This window comes from Oncorhynchus clarkii, chromosome 2 (assembly GCF_045791955.1).
Source record: "Oncorhynchus clarkii lewisi isolate Uvic-CL-2024 chromosome 2, UVic_Ocla_1.0, whole genome shotgun sequence".
In the NCBI taxonomy this organism is placed as follows: Eukaryota; Metazoa; Chordata; class Actinopteri; order Salmoniformes; family Salmonidae; genus Oncorhynchus; species Oncorhynchus clarkii.
This window is the reverse complement of record NC_092148.1, coordinates 49,408,580-49,425,869: the sequence shown is the minus strand read 5'-3', so window position 1 is coordinate 49,425,869 and position 17,290 is coordinate 49,408,580. Positions and strand designations below refer to the sequence as shown.

Genomic DNA, 17,290 nt, shown 5'->3' with positions numbered 1-17,290 from the left:
TCTCGTCCCATCTGGCCCGCCCACTTATTCCTTTTTAAGTGGAAACCCGATACCCCGCCATCGCATGCTCACTGAGTTAGGGACGTTATGGCCCATCTTAAACTGGGTTAGTGATGTTATGGCCCATCTCAAACTTGAGAAGGTAAAATATTCCACCTGTGGCTAATCTCAAAAGTTTTCTAAGGTCTGGCAGCCATTTCTTGACTACTTTGAGAGTAGCCTCTGCACTGAGAACTTAATGTAGCCTTCTTTTATTTAAATAAAACCCCATTGTTATTGTCCACCAGCTATTGCATAGGACAGTACCAATGTAACCTTGATCTGTCTAGGATGTCACATGTCAATCTAAGATGGCAGGGAATAATCTTAAGGAGAAATGTGGTGGACACGGTCCATGACCTCCCAGGGGGCTCAGTGACACTGTGTAAGAGTGCCCCCTATTACATATTGGGTGGAACTGTGAGACCATTCAAGTTGACTACTACTAGGAATAAATATATTTGACCTCATTGCCTTAGCCTGGCATCCAAACTGAGGTGAAGTAAAGCAGCGGTGTGCGCAGCATTCAGTATGGTTTAACCAGGCTATCGTTGGCTCTCTCTGCCCTCCACATCAGCTTTAGTTCTCAAGGGTGAACTAGATGACTAATTGAACATGGACACTGACAATACTGGGAAGAAAAAAAAACATGTTTTATTTTCTTCAAAATATGGTGGCTCTTCTGAATAGATGTCGATGTGGGGTCCTATGAGTCGTGCAGGTTTAGCAACGCCTGAACTGTGTCAGAGGAGACAGAGAGAGTAGGGAGAGGGACAGAGCGAGACAGACAGAGAGAGAGAAAACATTTTTGACTCAAACATACTGTAGGTCTACTGTGTCTTATGTACTTCACAATGAGGTTCTAAAGCGAGGCATACTTATTACATGATTAAGGCATCTGGCAAAAACACATGAAACCTATTCAGAAGTGTTGTTGTTGTTTCAATAGTTCAGACTCATTTCTACTAGTCTCGGCTACCAAGACTATTGCCAAGTGCATAGTCTCAAGTGGTTTCCTATCCCTTTCTCATCTTGTGGCGGATGAATCAGAATTAGTTGGGTAACATAGATAATTAAGATGTTTTATTTGCCTAATATGCTCATGTGAGATACTTGTCATTAGAATGTATCCCTTTGGACAATAGTGTTGGCAGTTGCACTTTTCCCTCAGCTGGGTCTTAGTCACTTGGGGCCCAGAGAGGGGAGAGGTCAGGCTTGTCTTTCACATGTCCCTGGTGCTATGCAGAATATCAGAAAGGGAAGAGGACAGAATGGAACATTGTCTTCATATGTGAATGTGTCTTTACCTATTCTTAAACCATGTGAAGGGATGGCATGATTAATGGGGAACCAATGACTTGTCTCCACAATGTCTGTGCACCAGTCACTCCCTCCTTTTCCCATTGGGGGCAGATGTATGGCAGCATCTGGAAACATTGTATGTCCTCTCTGATCTATCCTGGGATAGTGTATGACCTAGAGGCTCACTCCCCTCAGTGAGCTTGTCCAGGAGTGGGGTCAAGAGGGGGTTTACTAGAGATGGGAGTACCTAGAGTTGACAATTGATATATGCCATTGGATGAGTTGGTGTTTTTGTACTATGAAGTACCAGGAATGAGATTAGAACCTTGTCGTATGGACCAAACTAAGCGATAATTTATAGTGAATGTTATCTGGCTAAGGGATACTCCTTTGTCAATTATAAAGTCACTTTGTGAAGAGTTCCTAAGATCTGTGGTCCGTCATGTAGGTTGAGAGGGGTGTATCTTGGCTATAAAAGATCTTTGTAATTTTCTGTAGTCACTCTCAACGGTTCATTAGAAATAGTGAATTGTTGAAAGTCAAATGCCATTGCAAAGCTTAATTATTATTAAAGATGTAGTTTAAGTATAACTCTGACTGGTGTGTGAAGTTTGTCTCTTTCTCCTTATTTGGTAAATCAGAAATTAATCCACCACAATCCACCTTCATCAGCACTCAGTGCCACCTCTAGCCTTTTGGGGGCCCTATGAGAGATTTGGTTGATTGGGCCCCCTCCCCCTTGCAAAACCTTTTAGTCTCTTCGCCATCTAAATACAGTCCTGGAGGGGACGACGACTACTACTACTACTACTACTACTACTCCTCCTGCTCCTCCTCCGTGTGATTCCTTACCTGCTAAGTTCTGCAGCCTCTTCCTCTCGTCCAGGTTGTGCTGGAGAACCTCCAGCAGCTCAAAGTACCTGAAAAGGGAATCCCGGGGCCAGGTGACCTTCTCGTCCTCCTCCTGCTCCTGCATCACCTTCATATTCTCCTCCACGTACGACTCCCAGTCTAACAGAGAGGGGTAATACGAGGAAACCAGTTCATTAGGGCAGGAAACAGAAAAATGCTGTAAAACTGTTTGCAGAAAACGAGTCCAGGGATACCCTCTCTGTTTCAGTTTGTTTGAAGTTTGGTGCCTTTATGATGGCCCAGATGGCCCAGACTACTCTTTTAGAGCGCATCATAGTAATGAGATCTCAGTGTCCAGGGCATGTTGGTATGTTCACTGTTATTCTTAACAGAATTGATGTACTGTACCAAATATCATCACACACTCCAAATGTAGTCCCTATGATTTATTGGGTATCACCAACATTTTGACACAAATTTGGTTCCTTGGAAGTTGTGGGAATGTGTTTTTGGTTTCAGATTGGTTTCCAGGAACAGAGCCCTAAGATTCCTGACGGGTAAAACTGATGACTGTTATGGGAACATTTATTTTTTTGGTTGCAGGGAGATTCTGAGAACATGTCACTCGAGTTTCTGGAAGGTTTTATTAACTCTCTGAGAATGGAAATTATAGTTTATTTGAAGGTAATTAAATAACATTCTGAGAACATTCTCTAAATGTTATGAAAGTTTTGTTAAGTTATTAGTGAAAGTTTGCCAACAATCACAGTAGGTGTGATCTTGCACACACTTAACAAGCTGGAGGATTAGAGAGTTTTGTTGATGCTGAGAATGTAATGTATATGTAAATAACCTTCTTAAAGCGTTCTCTGAAAGTTACTTAAGTTTCTGTGTTTTTTCTGGAAAGTTTTCTTCATGTTCTGAGAACAGAATTTAGAGCTTATTGATGGTAATGTTTTTCGTAACATTTAGAATTCCATTTTTTTTACAACATTCCCAGAATATTACTAAGAACGGACATAAAAGAGAACCATACATTCTCTGAAAGTTCTGAGAAAATTGCTTAAGTTACACCGTTTTTGAGAATGTTCCCAGAATGTAGTGGGAACTTGTGCAGAATGTTCTGTACTGAAATTCCCACAAAAGATAGTTGTTTCTTAAAGTTCTCTGAACAATTTAAGAACATGACTTTAAATAAAACCACGAGGAAACCTGTATGAAACGGTATGCTGAAGTACTGAAATTCCCACAGAAGACCGTTGTTTCTTAACATTGTCTGAACAATTTGAGAACATTCCCAATGTCAAACCATTTAGAGAACGTTCTTCAAATATTATCAAAATGTAATTAAATGTAACCATGTGTTAACTTTTAGGAATCGTTCTGTTAAAGTAATGAAATAAAGTTTTTTTTGTCAAGTTCCTTAAATGTGCTGAAGATGTTCCAAAGCCAAGCAACTATCCTGCACCATTCACAAAACACTGTGGGGAGGTTGTATGCAAAATAACCATAGGACAACCTCTAACCTCTCAGCTCTAAGAAACGTAGGGTTCTTAGAATGTTCTTTGTTCTGTGACAAAATAAATTGCTCTTTTGTCTCATTGTAGGATCGCAAAGAAATGGTCCCTATTCAAAGTATGATGAGTTTATTACGGTGTCCCAATGGTGGTTTGAAAAGAACCCACTGTCACGCCCTGACCTTAGAGATCCTTTTTATGTCTCTATTTTGGTTTGGTCAGGGCGTGAGTTGGGGTGGGCACTCTATGTTTTGTGTTTCTATGATTTTCTATTTCTATGTTTTGGCCGGGTATGGTTCTCAATCAGGGACAGCTGTCTGTCGTTGTCTCTGATTGGGAACCATACTTAGGTAGCCCTTTTCCCCACCTGTGTTTGTGGCAAGTTGTCTTTGTTTGCGGGCACTATTGCCTTTAGCGGCACGGTTTGTTTTGTATGGTATATTTTTTTGTTGGCGTCATTCTTTAATAAAGTACGCTGCACCTTGTTCCGCATCTTTCAACAGCCGTGACACCCACCTTTTTCTGGAATATTAGATCTTGTAAACTGTAGTAGATCCTCAGTGGAAAATGACTCTTCACCATCCTCTGCCACTTTGCTCAGCCTAAATGTATATTTGAATATATTAGACCTAACCTGAACTTTTTTCAATTGTGAATTTAAATGAAATTAATTTGTGTTGACATCAAATTGTTTTATACATTTTACGACAGGGACGAGAACGTACATTAAAGGTTATAAGAAACTGCCTTACCCGGCAAATTTCGAATGACTTATCCTCCTACAAAAAGAAAAGAAAACATACATTTTTCACGGTATTTGTCAAAAGACATTTCAATGACAACATATTTTATCTAAACAAAGATAATATATTGGTTAGTTTCACATATTAGCCCAGAAAGTAATGGTGAACATCAAAGACATTCTATCTTGAAAAAGATAATACGGTTTCACTTCTTTACTGTAACGCTACGTCTTATTAGCCAATCACACTGGTCTGAAGAATCCAATAGAACATCTCCACACTCACCTGTGTATGATCTCAGCTTTAAAGAGATCAGCTTTGGCCTGGATCTCAATCTGCTGTACCTCTTTAGAGAGGTCACTCCGGATGGCCTGGAAGTTATTCACTGGACGGACAAAAAGGAAGCAGACAATTAGGTAAAAAAATCTGAGCATTATCACATTAGCAACCCACTTAGACTGCATGCCCAGTAGTACTTATGCAAGTAGTATGGACATTGGAACAGTATGATATAAAACCGTTTTATATCCAGCTGGCCTTCAAAGTTAGAGAACTTTTTAAATTTCCATTTTAATGTGAAATATCTAGATAAAAGATAAAAGACCCACAAACAGTCAAGTCTGAGAATACGGAAAAAAGAAAATGAAATAGCTAAATGGATGCGCTTTATCAAAGCATTACGGGGAAGTACCTACCCATTATACCCACAAAGATATTGCGGAATACGAAGGAGCCTATGAGGAGCCAGAGGATGATGTATAGGCCACATATGGCTTTGTCCAGTTCTGGAACTTTGCGGGTGTCGGCGAGCAGAGCGTACCAGTGATCCATGGTGAAGAGGATGAAGAGGGTGATGAAGGAGTTGTAGATATCTCTGGGAGGTGATGAAGGTTCGTGAAAACGTGTCAAAAATCTTAAAAGATGTAACATGGCTGTAGGTTTAGTTCCTGAACGGAAATGGATTCTGACTGGTTGGACTTTAACCTTATCTGTAGTGTAATATCAAGTGTTTGCATTCTACTCTTGAAGCCCTCTTAAAATGTGTGAGATTTAGGAAAATGTGATGTTTCTCAATGACCACTGTTCACATTAATATTGTCTTATCATAACTGAGAATGAGAGAAATACTACTGTTAAATACTTCCAAAGAAACCAAGCTTTCATAGTAAGAGCAAATGTCACACACTTAAAGTTCATATTGTAGACCAGGCCCTCGATGTTGGAGCGAGTGTAACTCTCGAACAGGATGACTCCAACCACAGCGAAGATATAAGCAAACACCAGCAGCAGTAAGAATATGAAGGTCATAGCCTGTAAACACACAGAGATTTTTTGTCATCCTTCAGTAGAATGGAATAGAATAGAAGAGGCTCTTCATAACAGTGGGACCATTTCTATGTTCCATGAGGTCACAAAAGGACTACACATGTATACAGGTAGGACTAATCAAATCATTTGTATTACATTCGCCGAATACAACTGGAATAGACTTTACAGTGAAATGCTTGCTTACGAACCTTTAAAAATAATAATATCAAATAAAATAGTAACTAACACGAGGAATAAAATAAAATACACAAGAATGGCGCTATATACAGGGAGTACCAGCACCAGATTAATGTGCAGAGGTATGATGTATTTGAGGTAAATACACTGCATGACCAAAAGTATGTGGACATCTGCTCGTCAAAAATCTCATTCCAAAATCATGGGCATTAATATGTAGTTGGTCCCCCCTTTGATGCTATAACAGCCTCCACTATTCTGGGAAGGCTTTCCACTAGATGTTGGAACATTGCTGCAGGGACTTGCTTCCATTCAGCCACAAGAGCATTAGTGAGGTTGGGCACTGATGTTGGGCGATTAGGCCTGGCTCGCAGTCGGTGTTCTAATTCATCCCAAAGGTGTTCGATGGGGTTGAGGTCAGGGCTTTGTGCAGGCCAGTCAAATTCTTCCCCACCGATCTCGACAAACCATTTCTGTATGGACCTTGCTTCGTGTACAGGGCATTGTCACGCTGAAACAGGAAAGGGCTTTCCCCAAACTGTTGCCACAAAGTTGGGAGTACAGAATTGTCTAGAACGTCATTGTATACTGTAGTGTTAAGATTCCCTTCAGTGGAACTAAGGGGCCTGGCCCGAACCATGAAAAACAGCCCCAGATTATTACTCCACCACCACCAAACTGTATAGTTGGCACTATGCATTGAGGCAGGTAGCGTTCTCCTGGCATCTGCCAAACACAGATGTGTCTGTCGGACTGCCAGATGGTGAAGCGTGATTAATCACTCCACAGAACGCATTTCCACTGCTCCAGAGTCCAATGGCGGCAAGCTTTATGCCACTCCAGCCGACGCTTGGCATTGAGCTACTCGGCCATGGAAACCCATTTCATGAAGCTCCCGACGAACAGTTCTTGTGCTGACATTGCTTCCAGAAGCAGTTTGGATCTGCTGCAACCGAGGACAGACAAGTTTTACGCGTTACGTGTTTCAGCACCCGGGGGTTCTGTTCTGTGAGCTTGTGTGGCCTACCACTTTGCTGCTGAGCCGTTGTTGCTCCTAGACGTTTCCACTTCACAATAACAGCACTTACAGTTGACCGGGACAGCTCTGGCAGGGAAGAAATTTGACGAACTGACTTGTTGGAAAGGTGGCATCCTATGATGGTGCCACGTGTAAAGTCACTGAGCTTTTCAGTGAGGCCATTCTACTGCCAATGATTGTCTATGGAAATTGCATGGTTGTGTGCTCGATTTTGTACTCCTGTTAGCAACGAGTGTGAATGAAATAGCCAAATTCACTAATTTCAAGGGGTGTCCACATTTTGTATATATAGTGTATGTACATAAAGGCAGGGTAAAGAGGCTAGGCATCCGGATAGATAATAATATGAGTAAAATAAAGACTGTGTGAGTATGCGTGCATGTTTGTGTTGTGTCGGTATCCGTGTGTAGTGTATGTGAATGTGTGGGAGAGACAGTGTAGTGTGTGCTCCCTCTCCAGCCTTTAGGTCACCAGGCTGCTCATTATGGCGCACACCTGTCACCATCATTACGTGCACCTGCGCGTCATCAGACTCACCTGGACTCCATCACTTCCCTGATTACCTTCCCTACATATGTCACTCCGTTTGGTTCCTTCCCCGGGCATTATTGTTTCTGTTCCCGTGTCATGTCGGTGCCTTGTGTGTGTTTCTTGTTTTGTATTTAGTTGCGTTTATTTATTGAAACACTCACTCCATGAACTTGCTTCCCGACTCTCAGTGCACTAGTTATAGAGTGTGTATATGGTATGTGCAGTGCATTCGGAAAGTATTCAAACCCCTTGACTTTTTCCACATTTTGTTATGTTACATCCTTATTCTAAAATTGATTAAATTCATTTTATTGCTCATCAATCTACACACAATACCCCATAATGACAAAGCAAAAATTGGTTTTTAGATTTTTTTTTGCAAATGTATTACAAATAAAAAACAGATACCTTATTTAAATAAGTATTCAGACCCTTTGCTACGAGACTCAATTGAGCTCAGGTGCATCCTGTTTCCATTGATCATCCTTGAGATGTTACTACAACTTGATTGGAGTCCACCTGTCATCAATTAATTTGGAAAGGCACACATCTGTCTATACAAGGTCCCACAGTTGACAGTGAATGTCAGAGCAAAAACCAAGCCACGAGGTCGAAGGAATTGTACGTAGAGCTCCATGACATGGGATTGTGTCGAGACACATCTCTGGGGAAGGGTACCAATACATTTCTGTAGCATTGAAGATCCCCAAGGGCACAGTGGCCTCCATCATTCTTCAATGAAAGAAGTTTGGAACCACCAAGAAAGACTCTTCTTAGAGTTGGCCGGCTGGTCAAACTGAGCAATCGGGGGAGAAGGGCCTTGGTCAGGGAGGTGACCAAGAACCCAATGGTCACTCAAACAGAGCTCTAGAGTTCCTCTGTGGAGATGGGAGAACCTTTCAGAGGGACAACCATCTCTGCAGCATTCCACCAATGAGGCATTTATGGCAGAGTGGCCAGACAGAAGCCATTCCTCAGTAAAAGGGACATGACAGCCCGCTTGGAGTTTTCCAAAAGGTGCTTGAAGAACTCTCAGACCATGAGAAACAAGATTATCTGGTCTGGTGAAACCAAGATTCAACTCTTTGGCCTGAATGCCTAGTGTCACATCTGGAGGAAACCTGGTACCATCCCTACAGTGGGGGATGTTTTTTAGTGGCAGGGACTGGGAGACTAGTCAGGATCGAGGGAAAGTTGAATGGAGCAAAGTACAGAGATATCCTTGATGAAAACCTGCTACAGAGCACTCAGGACCTTGGACTGGGGCGAAGGTTCACCTTCCAACAGGACAACGACCCTAAGCACACAGCCAAGACAACGCAGGAGTGGCTTTAGGGACAATTCTCTGAAAGTCATTGAGTGTCCCAGCCAGAGCCCGGACTTGAACCAGATCGAACATCCCTGAAAATAGCTGAGCAGTGACGCTCCCCATCCAACCTGACAGAGCTTGAGAGGATCTGCAGAGAAGAATGGGAGAAACTCCCCAAATACCGTGCCACACTTGTAGCGTCATACCCAAGAAGATTGTAATCACTGCCAAAAGATGCTTGAACAAAGTACTGAATAAAGGGTCTGAATACTTATGTAAATGTGATATTTCAGTAAGACATATAATATTGCAGCTTCTTCAAGTCTCTATAATAGGAGACTCTGGAACGAAGCTCATCCATCTTATTCTCGAGTGACTAGAAATTTGCCAATAGAACAGACCGGAACGCCTTTCAGTTTTCTCTTTGCCTCATTTTCACCCGGACTCCACCTCGTCTCCCGCGTTTACGCCCGCGGCGTTTTGGTAGCCCATGGAACAAAGAAATATGGTCCAGTATGAGCAGTGGAACAGCTGAGTCTGAGTTGAAGTCGTATTTGAAGTTGAAATCGAGGTAAGTAACTGTCAATCTGATATCCAGAAGTGCTTGGCAGTCATATGTGATAATAGTATGGCTAGAAGTTGACCATGTTACCTGGCTGGGGCCTCATTTACAAACCAGTGTAAATGTCTCACTAAATCTGGTGTACGTGGAGATTCTAGGATTTAAGTGCACAACAAATTATTGGGATTCATCAAACTGTCACACACAACATATTATTTCATTGATAAATCAGACACATACCCGCCTGAAAAACGTCATCCATTCACCTTTTGTGTTGACAAAAACGCTCTCATTTGCTGTACAATTTGGACATGCTGGAACTGGGCCATGAGCAGAGTGTTTAAATCCTTTGCAGTGACTTTTTCAAACCAAAAATGCATGCCATCTATAGCGAGTGTCAAATACTGGCCGCGCATTCTGGAAGTGTGATTGCCATTTTGAACCATTTAAAAATAAATTATACAGCCTTGGTATAATATCCAGCCTTGGGATAAACTCTGAGATTACAGGCCATGATGTCGCTCTCTTATCACACAATTATTTTAAGTAGGCTACTAATTACTTTCGAGCATACTCAGGCTATTGATTGAGAGATGGATAAATGTTAGCGTCATTTGTTGTGTAGAGTAAATAAACCAGTCATGTCAGAAAGGAGAGATGCCCTGCAATACGATTATGATTTAGGGCCTATATAATACAAGTAAAATAAACATATTAGGCTAATTGCTGCTATGCGATATACTTACAGCAAATGCATGTTTTATCATTAAGCCTACCTTTTAATGTTTTTATTAGTCTACTATTTTTATATTTCCTATACCTCACATTTCCCACAAAATAACAATATTTGCTTGCAATACAATTGATCAACCACTAGAAGTTGAGCGTATGCATGAGCTGAGCTGTTCGTGGAGATACTCACACTTTCCTGTCACGTTCCAATTGATCAATGCCAACCTTTGCGAGAAAACTGGCGCGCAAGGTTGAGTCCTTTTCGTGCACACGCACCTTTGCAAAATGTGTCATTCATGTTTGTCCTACTCCCAAAGTCCGTATCCCTCAGTCTCTAACTGCATAATAAATGCGGACACCAATGCAGTGGGAGTGTAAAACTGTTGGATCCATAGACATAGAATAAACAATTATACTGTATTTCTATGGTTGGTTCCCTACCTTGAAAGCTTTGGAGATGGCCAACACAATAAGGCGGATCTGCCTGAATTTGGAGATAATTTTCAGGGAGCGGAGGATACGGAACTTCTTTAGGAGTGCCACAATCTCCAGGTCGTCAGTGTCCACCCCTTTGAAGACCTTCACGATCTCTGGTATAACAGACTGGGGGAGGAGAGAGGTAACCTGAGTACTGTAACTGGGATTTGGACGTGTATGTACAGTGCCTTCAGAAAGTATTCACATCCATTCACGGATACCATCCGGCAGGGTAGCCTAGTGGTTAGAGCATTGGACTAGTAACCGGAAGGTTGCGAGTTCAAACCCCCGAGCTGACAAGGTACAAATCTGTCGTTCTGCCCCTGAACAGGCAGTTAACCCACTGTTCCCAGGCCGTCATTGAAAATAAGAATTTGTTCTTAACTGACTTGCCTGGCTAAATAAAGGTAAAAAATAAAAAAAAATAAAAAAAAAAAAATAAAAAAAAATTGTTGTGAATTCAAAATTGATTAAATATCTAATTTTTTTCTCTCACCTATCTACACAAAATACCCCATCATGACAAAGTGAAAACACGTTTTTAGAAATTGTTGCACATTTATCTAGAATGAAATACAGAAATGTATCATTTACATAAGTATCCACACCCCTGAGTCAATACATAGAATCACCTTTAGCAGCAATTAGTCTTTCTGGGTAAGTCTCTAAGAGCTTTGCAAGCCTGGATTGTACAATATAAAATTATATAAGCTAAATCAAGTTGGTTGTTGATCATTGCTAGACAGCCATTTTCAAGTCTTGCCATAGATTTTCAAGACAATTTTAAGTCAAAACTGAAACTTGGCCACGCAGGAACTTTCACTGCAACTCCAGTGTAGATTTGGCCTTGTGTTTTAGGTTATTGTCTTGTTGAAAGATTAATTAATCTCCCCGTGTCTGGTGGAAAGCAGACTGAACCAGGTGTTCCTCTAGGATTTTGCCTGTGCTTAGCTCCATTCAGCTTTATTTTTTATTCTGAAAAACTCCCCAGTCCTTAACGATTACAACCATACCCATAACATGATTCAGCCACCACTATGCTTGAAAATATGGAGAGTGGTACACAGTAATGTGTTATATTGGATTTGCCCCAAACATAATGCTTTGTATTCAGGACAAAAAGTTAATTACTTTGCCACAATTTTGGCAGTATTACTTTAGTGCCTTGTTGCAAAAGGGTGTTTCTGAATATTTGTATTCTGTACAGGCTTCCTTCTTTTCACTCTGTCAATTAAGTTAGTATTGTGGATTAACCACAATGTTGTTGATCCATCCTCAGTTTTCTACTATCACAGTCATTAAACTCTGTTACTGTTTTAAAGTCACCATTGGTCTCATGGTGAAATCCCAGAGCGGTTTCCTTCATCTCTGGCAACTGAGTTAGGAAGGACGCCTGTATCTTTGTACTTACTGGGTGTATTGATAAACCATAACTTCAACATGCTCAAAACGATATACAACGTCTGCTTTCTTTATTTTAACCAATATGTCCCCTTCTTTGCGAAGCATTTAAAACCTTCCTAATCTTTGATTTGTCAATGGAAAACCTCCCTGATCATTGATTCATCATTGGAAAACCTTCCTGATGTTTGTGGTTGAATCTGTGTTTAGAATTCACTGCTCGACTGAGGGACATTACAGATCGTTATATGTGTGGGGTACAGAGATGAGGTGTTCATTCCAACATCATGTTAAACACTATTACACACAGTGAGTCCATGCAACTTAGTATGGTTTCTAACTCCTCTAGCTCCACAATGAGATAGGGTGCAGGATAGGGTGCAGGCCAGGGTGCAGGATAGGGTGCAGGCCAGGGTGCAGGATAGGGTGCAGGCCAGGGTGCAGGATAGGGTGCAGGCCAGGCAGCAGGATAGGGTGCAGGCCAGGCAGACTCTGTCTCGACCTTTAAGTCTTTATTGAAAACTAATCTCTTCAGTAGGTCCTATGATTGAGTGTAGTCTGGCCCAGGGGTGTGAAGGTGAACGGAAAGGCACTGGAGCGAAGAACCACCCTTGCTGTCACTGGCTTACTGGTGCAATTCCGTCCCTATGAGGAGTGTGTCACTTGAGTGGGTTGAGTCTCTGACGTGATCTTCCTGTCTGGGTTACCCCCCCCCCCTCGGGGTCGTGTCGTGAGGGAGATCTTCGTGGGCTATACTTGGTATTGTCTCAGGGTAGTAAGTTGGTGGTTGGTGAAGTTGGTGAAGATATTCCTCTAGTGGTGTGGGGGCTGTGGTTTGGCAAAGTGGGTGGGATTATATCCTGCCTGGTTGGCCCTGTCCAGGGGTATCGTTGGACGGGGCCACAGTGTCTCCTGACCCCTCCTGTCTCAGCCTCCAGTAATTATGCTGCAATAGTTTGTGTCTGGGGGCTAGGGTCAGTCTGTTATATCTGGAGTATTTCTCCTGTCTTATCCGGTGTCGTGTGTGAATTTAAGTATGCTCTCTCTAATTCTCTCTCTCTCTTTCTCTTCTCTCTGAGGACCTGAGCCCTAGGACCATGCCTCAGGACTACCTGGCCTGATGACTCCTTGCTGTCCCCAGTCCACTTGGTCGTGCTGCTGCCTCAGTCTCAACTATTCTGCCTGCGGCTATGGAACCCTGACCTGTTCACCGGACATGCTACCTTGTTCCGGACCTGCTGTTTTCGACTTTCTCTCTAGTACACCTGCTCTCTCTAACTCTGAATGATCAGCTATGAAAAGCCAACTGGTATTTACTCATGATATGCTGACCTGTTGCACCCTCTACAACCACTGTGAGCAATGCTGGTCATCTATGAATGTTTGAACATCTTGGTCATGTACTGTTATCTCCACCCGGCACAGCCATAAGAGGACTGGCCACCCCTCAGAGCATGGTTCCTCTCTAGGTTTCTTCCTAGGTTCCTGCCTTTCTAGGGAGTTTTTCCAAGCCACCGTGCTTCTACATCTGCATTGCTTGCTGTTTGGGGTTTTAGGCTGTGTATCTGTATAGCACTTATTAACATTGGCTGATGTAAAAAGGGATTAATAAATACATTTGATTGATTATGTGACTTGTTAAGCACATTTTTACTCCTTAACTTATTTAGGCTTGCAAGGCAAAGGGATTTTAATACTTATTGACCCAAGACATTTCAGCCTTTCATTGTTTATGCATTTGTAAAAATGTCTACAAACATAATTCCACTTTGACATGATGGGGTATTGTGCGTAGGCACAAAATCTCAATTTAATCTATTTTAAATTCAGGCTGTAACACAACAAAATGTGGAAAATGTCAAGGGGTTTGAATTCTTTCTGAAGGCACTGTATGTGTATATCTACATAATGCATAGGCCTCTATATGCATTTATTTATGTGCATCTATCTACATCACATCTACAGTACATTCACATGGAGACAAGTCATTATTCAATTATTTGCTGGTTTGGCTCTTACCAGCATGGTGACAGCAAAATCAAAGATGTTCCAGGTGCTTTTCCAGAAATTCCAGAAGTTGTCCAACCACTTCAATACGATCTCCAGGAAGAAGATGGCCAGGATGCTCCAGTCCAACATTTCCAGAACCAGTTTCACAATCTCCAGCTTAGGGTCCATGTTGTCAAACACCTCTTGGGCAGAAAGAATAGTCAGGTTGCCAGGTCTGCTTGTTGTCCAGCCAACAACAGTCAATGAGTTGGCTAAAGCAAATATTAATCATCTGCAAACCTTAGAATACATTTTGAAGCTAAGAAAGATATGAGATGAGTGTTGATTACATTTTGTTTTGCGCATGGGCAGCCTTCAAAACCCTAGGAATAGCACCCAGATAACAAAATATTTCAATGATTCTGCAATCAGGGTAGCAGAAAGATGCAGCAAGACAGGATTAAGCAAATCAGCTCCAGTGGATTTAAAAAAAACAAAAAAAAATGTACACATCAAGCACATCTCAGTGGAAAGTTGTTGAAATTAGAACAAAGATTCACTAGAAGTTGACTGATCTTTCATTGCTCCAACTGGAGGTTGGGAGAGGGAAGAGCAGTCGACTAACTGACCAGGGTCAGTTAAACCACATTTTCTTTCAAATAAAAAACCTGCAGAGATAAAATGATGATTAAAAGCATCGCTTAACTCATTCTTCTCAGTAATGATGCCAGTCTGACACGATTTGCTTAGGCAGGGAAGGAGAGGAAGTTCCACGTTTCAGTGCATTAACTGTTTCCCCCAAATTTTACAGCTCACCAGCAGAGTCTGAGATAGAAAGTAGCTTGATTTAGCTTTCTTAATTAAGGAAGTGTATCAATTTCTCAATTGCCTGAAACACTGCCAATCAGCTACCGAGTCAGTTTGTCTGCCAGAGACACAGTATAAAAATGGATAAAAAAGTTATAGAGCCAGTTTAGGGTCAGGCATGCAGCCGATAGAGGAAAGCTTGGAGCAAAACATACAGTAGTATCTTGAAGAGATACTTGGGGACTTTTTAAAATTCATCTTCATAATTATATCAAGATCAAAGTGTTGTGTTTCGTATCTCTAATACGTGCAATGATCACTGATGTCATTAGCAAAACATTACTTGATAAGTACTTGTGGGAGCTATTTGTCAAAGTTAGGTTCATCAGCGAGGACTTTGCTGGGTTTCTTACATGAATCACTGTGGGTTTGGGGAGATTAGTTGAGTCTGGTTATAGCCCAGACAAATATTATTCAAAGGATCATAGGCCATGTTAAGCCAATCCAGGTTCAAATCTTCTAACATAACTAATTTAGTTTACATAAAATGTTATAAATACTCAGAAATAGTACCAACAGCATTCGCCAATGCAGCAGGAGGGCATTAAATCCCTGCTACAAACAAGTTAGTATTTTGGCATAAAGCCACATCTATAAGCAAACACTTTTTTGTGGATAGTGACACTTAGAGAACATGCATTGATTTCACATGTATAGCCACCCCTCACTCTTTTTTTTCAGGATATCACACCTGAAGATGTTGTAATCCCCAATTCCAATGTCCTTATTCATAATCGAACCCCTGAGCCAGGTCTTTGTGAGAAACAGAATATCAGGGTATGTGTCATGCACCCAGAAATCAAGAAGGTCCATCTTTGACGTGACGTTATAATGTGCAACAGCCCAAGCCCTCTAATTGATTTGAAAACCGAGGGGAGTATCCATTTGTTGAATTCACATAGGAACTAATAGCACTGGTCGAGCTAACGGCTCTCTGCAGACAGAGTTATCGCTGGAATGACAGTGGTTAGACAGGGGAGTTAGAGGAACATAAATTAGGTTACTGACATTACTACGGGAAATAACATGCTTTCCATGTCCTCTGTTGCTAACTATGACAGGGGGGACTGGAGCACTAACAGAACCGGACCGTGCACTTCACAATATAGTAGGCATTCAATCTATGTAGTGAAACATCTTATGTCATATTGACAATTCCTGTCAATGCTCATAGACCCCGGCTGTGGAAATGTGGGGATGAAATGCATTACAAGTGTTAATGATTTATTTGACATTGACTTGATATGATGAGAGACTTTGATATTTTTTACCTGCTTGTATCTCCAAGACAATGGTGTTCAGAATGATGAGGATGACAATGATATTCATAAATATTTTACCTGGAGAATTCTGTCAAGTAAACAGTACACTTGAAAGGAATATGTACAAAGCTATTTCCTGAGACAACACTTGTACACTTGTAATGTTCCTATGAATAATCATGAAAAACATTGAAAAACTCTTGAGCCCAAACAACTAAAAAGACATACATGAGTCTGTACATCACTGTAGTAGAACACCCCCCCCCCAAAAAAAAAATATATATATAGGTAGTTTGTTTAGGGTTTGTTTTGAAATGGCTTGCATCTATATGGTTACGCACTTTACGTCATTGCAGTTACAGGTACAACTAAAACCCAAGGCTTTGGTTTTCCATTCAGGACTGGGTGCAAGGATACTCTCTAGAATCCAGTGGGCAAACATGTTCAAGGGCGGATAGTTGGCATGGAGGTTCTCCAGTCGTCCCTGGCGACGGAGGTCCATGGTGATGGTGCTGCCCCTCTGGGGGGAGATCTCGAAACGCACCAGCTGGTGTGTGTCCTTCCCCATCAGACTGGTGTAGTTCCCCTCGTCTGTCAAACACACACACACACACACAGACAGACAGACAGACAGACAGACAGACAGACAGACAGACAGACAAACAGACAGACAGACAGACAGACAGACGGACAGACGGACAGACGGACAGACGGACGGACGGACGGACGGGCGAGATAAGCATCCTTGTTTTTTACCAATGCCTTCATAAAAACAAATACACACGATGGAATCACAGTATTCCTGTATTGTAAAGTGTAGGCCAAGCAGGACCAAAGTGTGTAATCATCTGAAGTAAACATACTTCTACAAATCTCTTCACAGACAAACACCTCTATTCTCAAAACAACTCAGGCCGGTTTCATTCAGACCAAATAGGAAGCTATGTCATTACTGTGGGCTACCTAAAACATCATTGGTGCAGTATTTGGGGCTTCCTCTCTGCTCCTCCTGTAACTGGTCCAGCAGGTAGAAGCTCTGGATGAGTTTGGACCTGACCACCTCTGCTCTGGGAAGGAACTTCTCATTGGTTGACTTGCCCATCTCATTGTGGCTGTTGTAGGAGGGAAGATCCATGGAGGGGGGCTCCTGGAAAATGACCAT

At 41.8% G+C, this 17,290-nt stretch overlaps 1 protein-coding gene across 1 annotated transcript; it reads right to left on the bottom strand.

Annotated features, from left to right (window-relative positions):
- Positions 1-691: 691 nt before the first annotated feature.
- LOC139381341 (cation channel sperm-associated protein 2-like) lies at positions 692-17,290 on the bottom strand. Its single transcript, XM_071124799.1, has 12 exons — positions 17,092-17,290; positions 16,546-16,719; positions 16,138-16,206; positions 14,030-14,202; positions 10,574-10,735; positions 5,640-5,764; positions 5,149-5,327; positions 4,739-4,838; positions 4,463-4,489; positions 4,227-4,312; positions 2,194-2,352; positions 692-777 (listed from the first exon to the last, which is right to left on the bottom strand). The coding sequence occupies exons 1-12, from the start codon at positions 17,288-17,290 to the stop codon at positions 746-748; spliced, it is 1,485 nt and encodes a 494-aa protein (XP_070980900.1). The 3' UTR covers positions 692-745.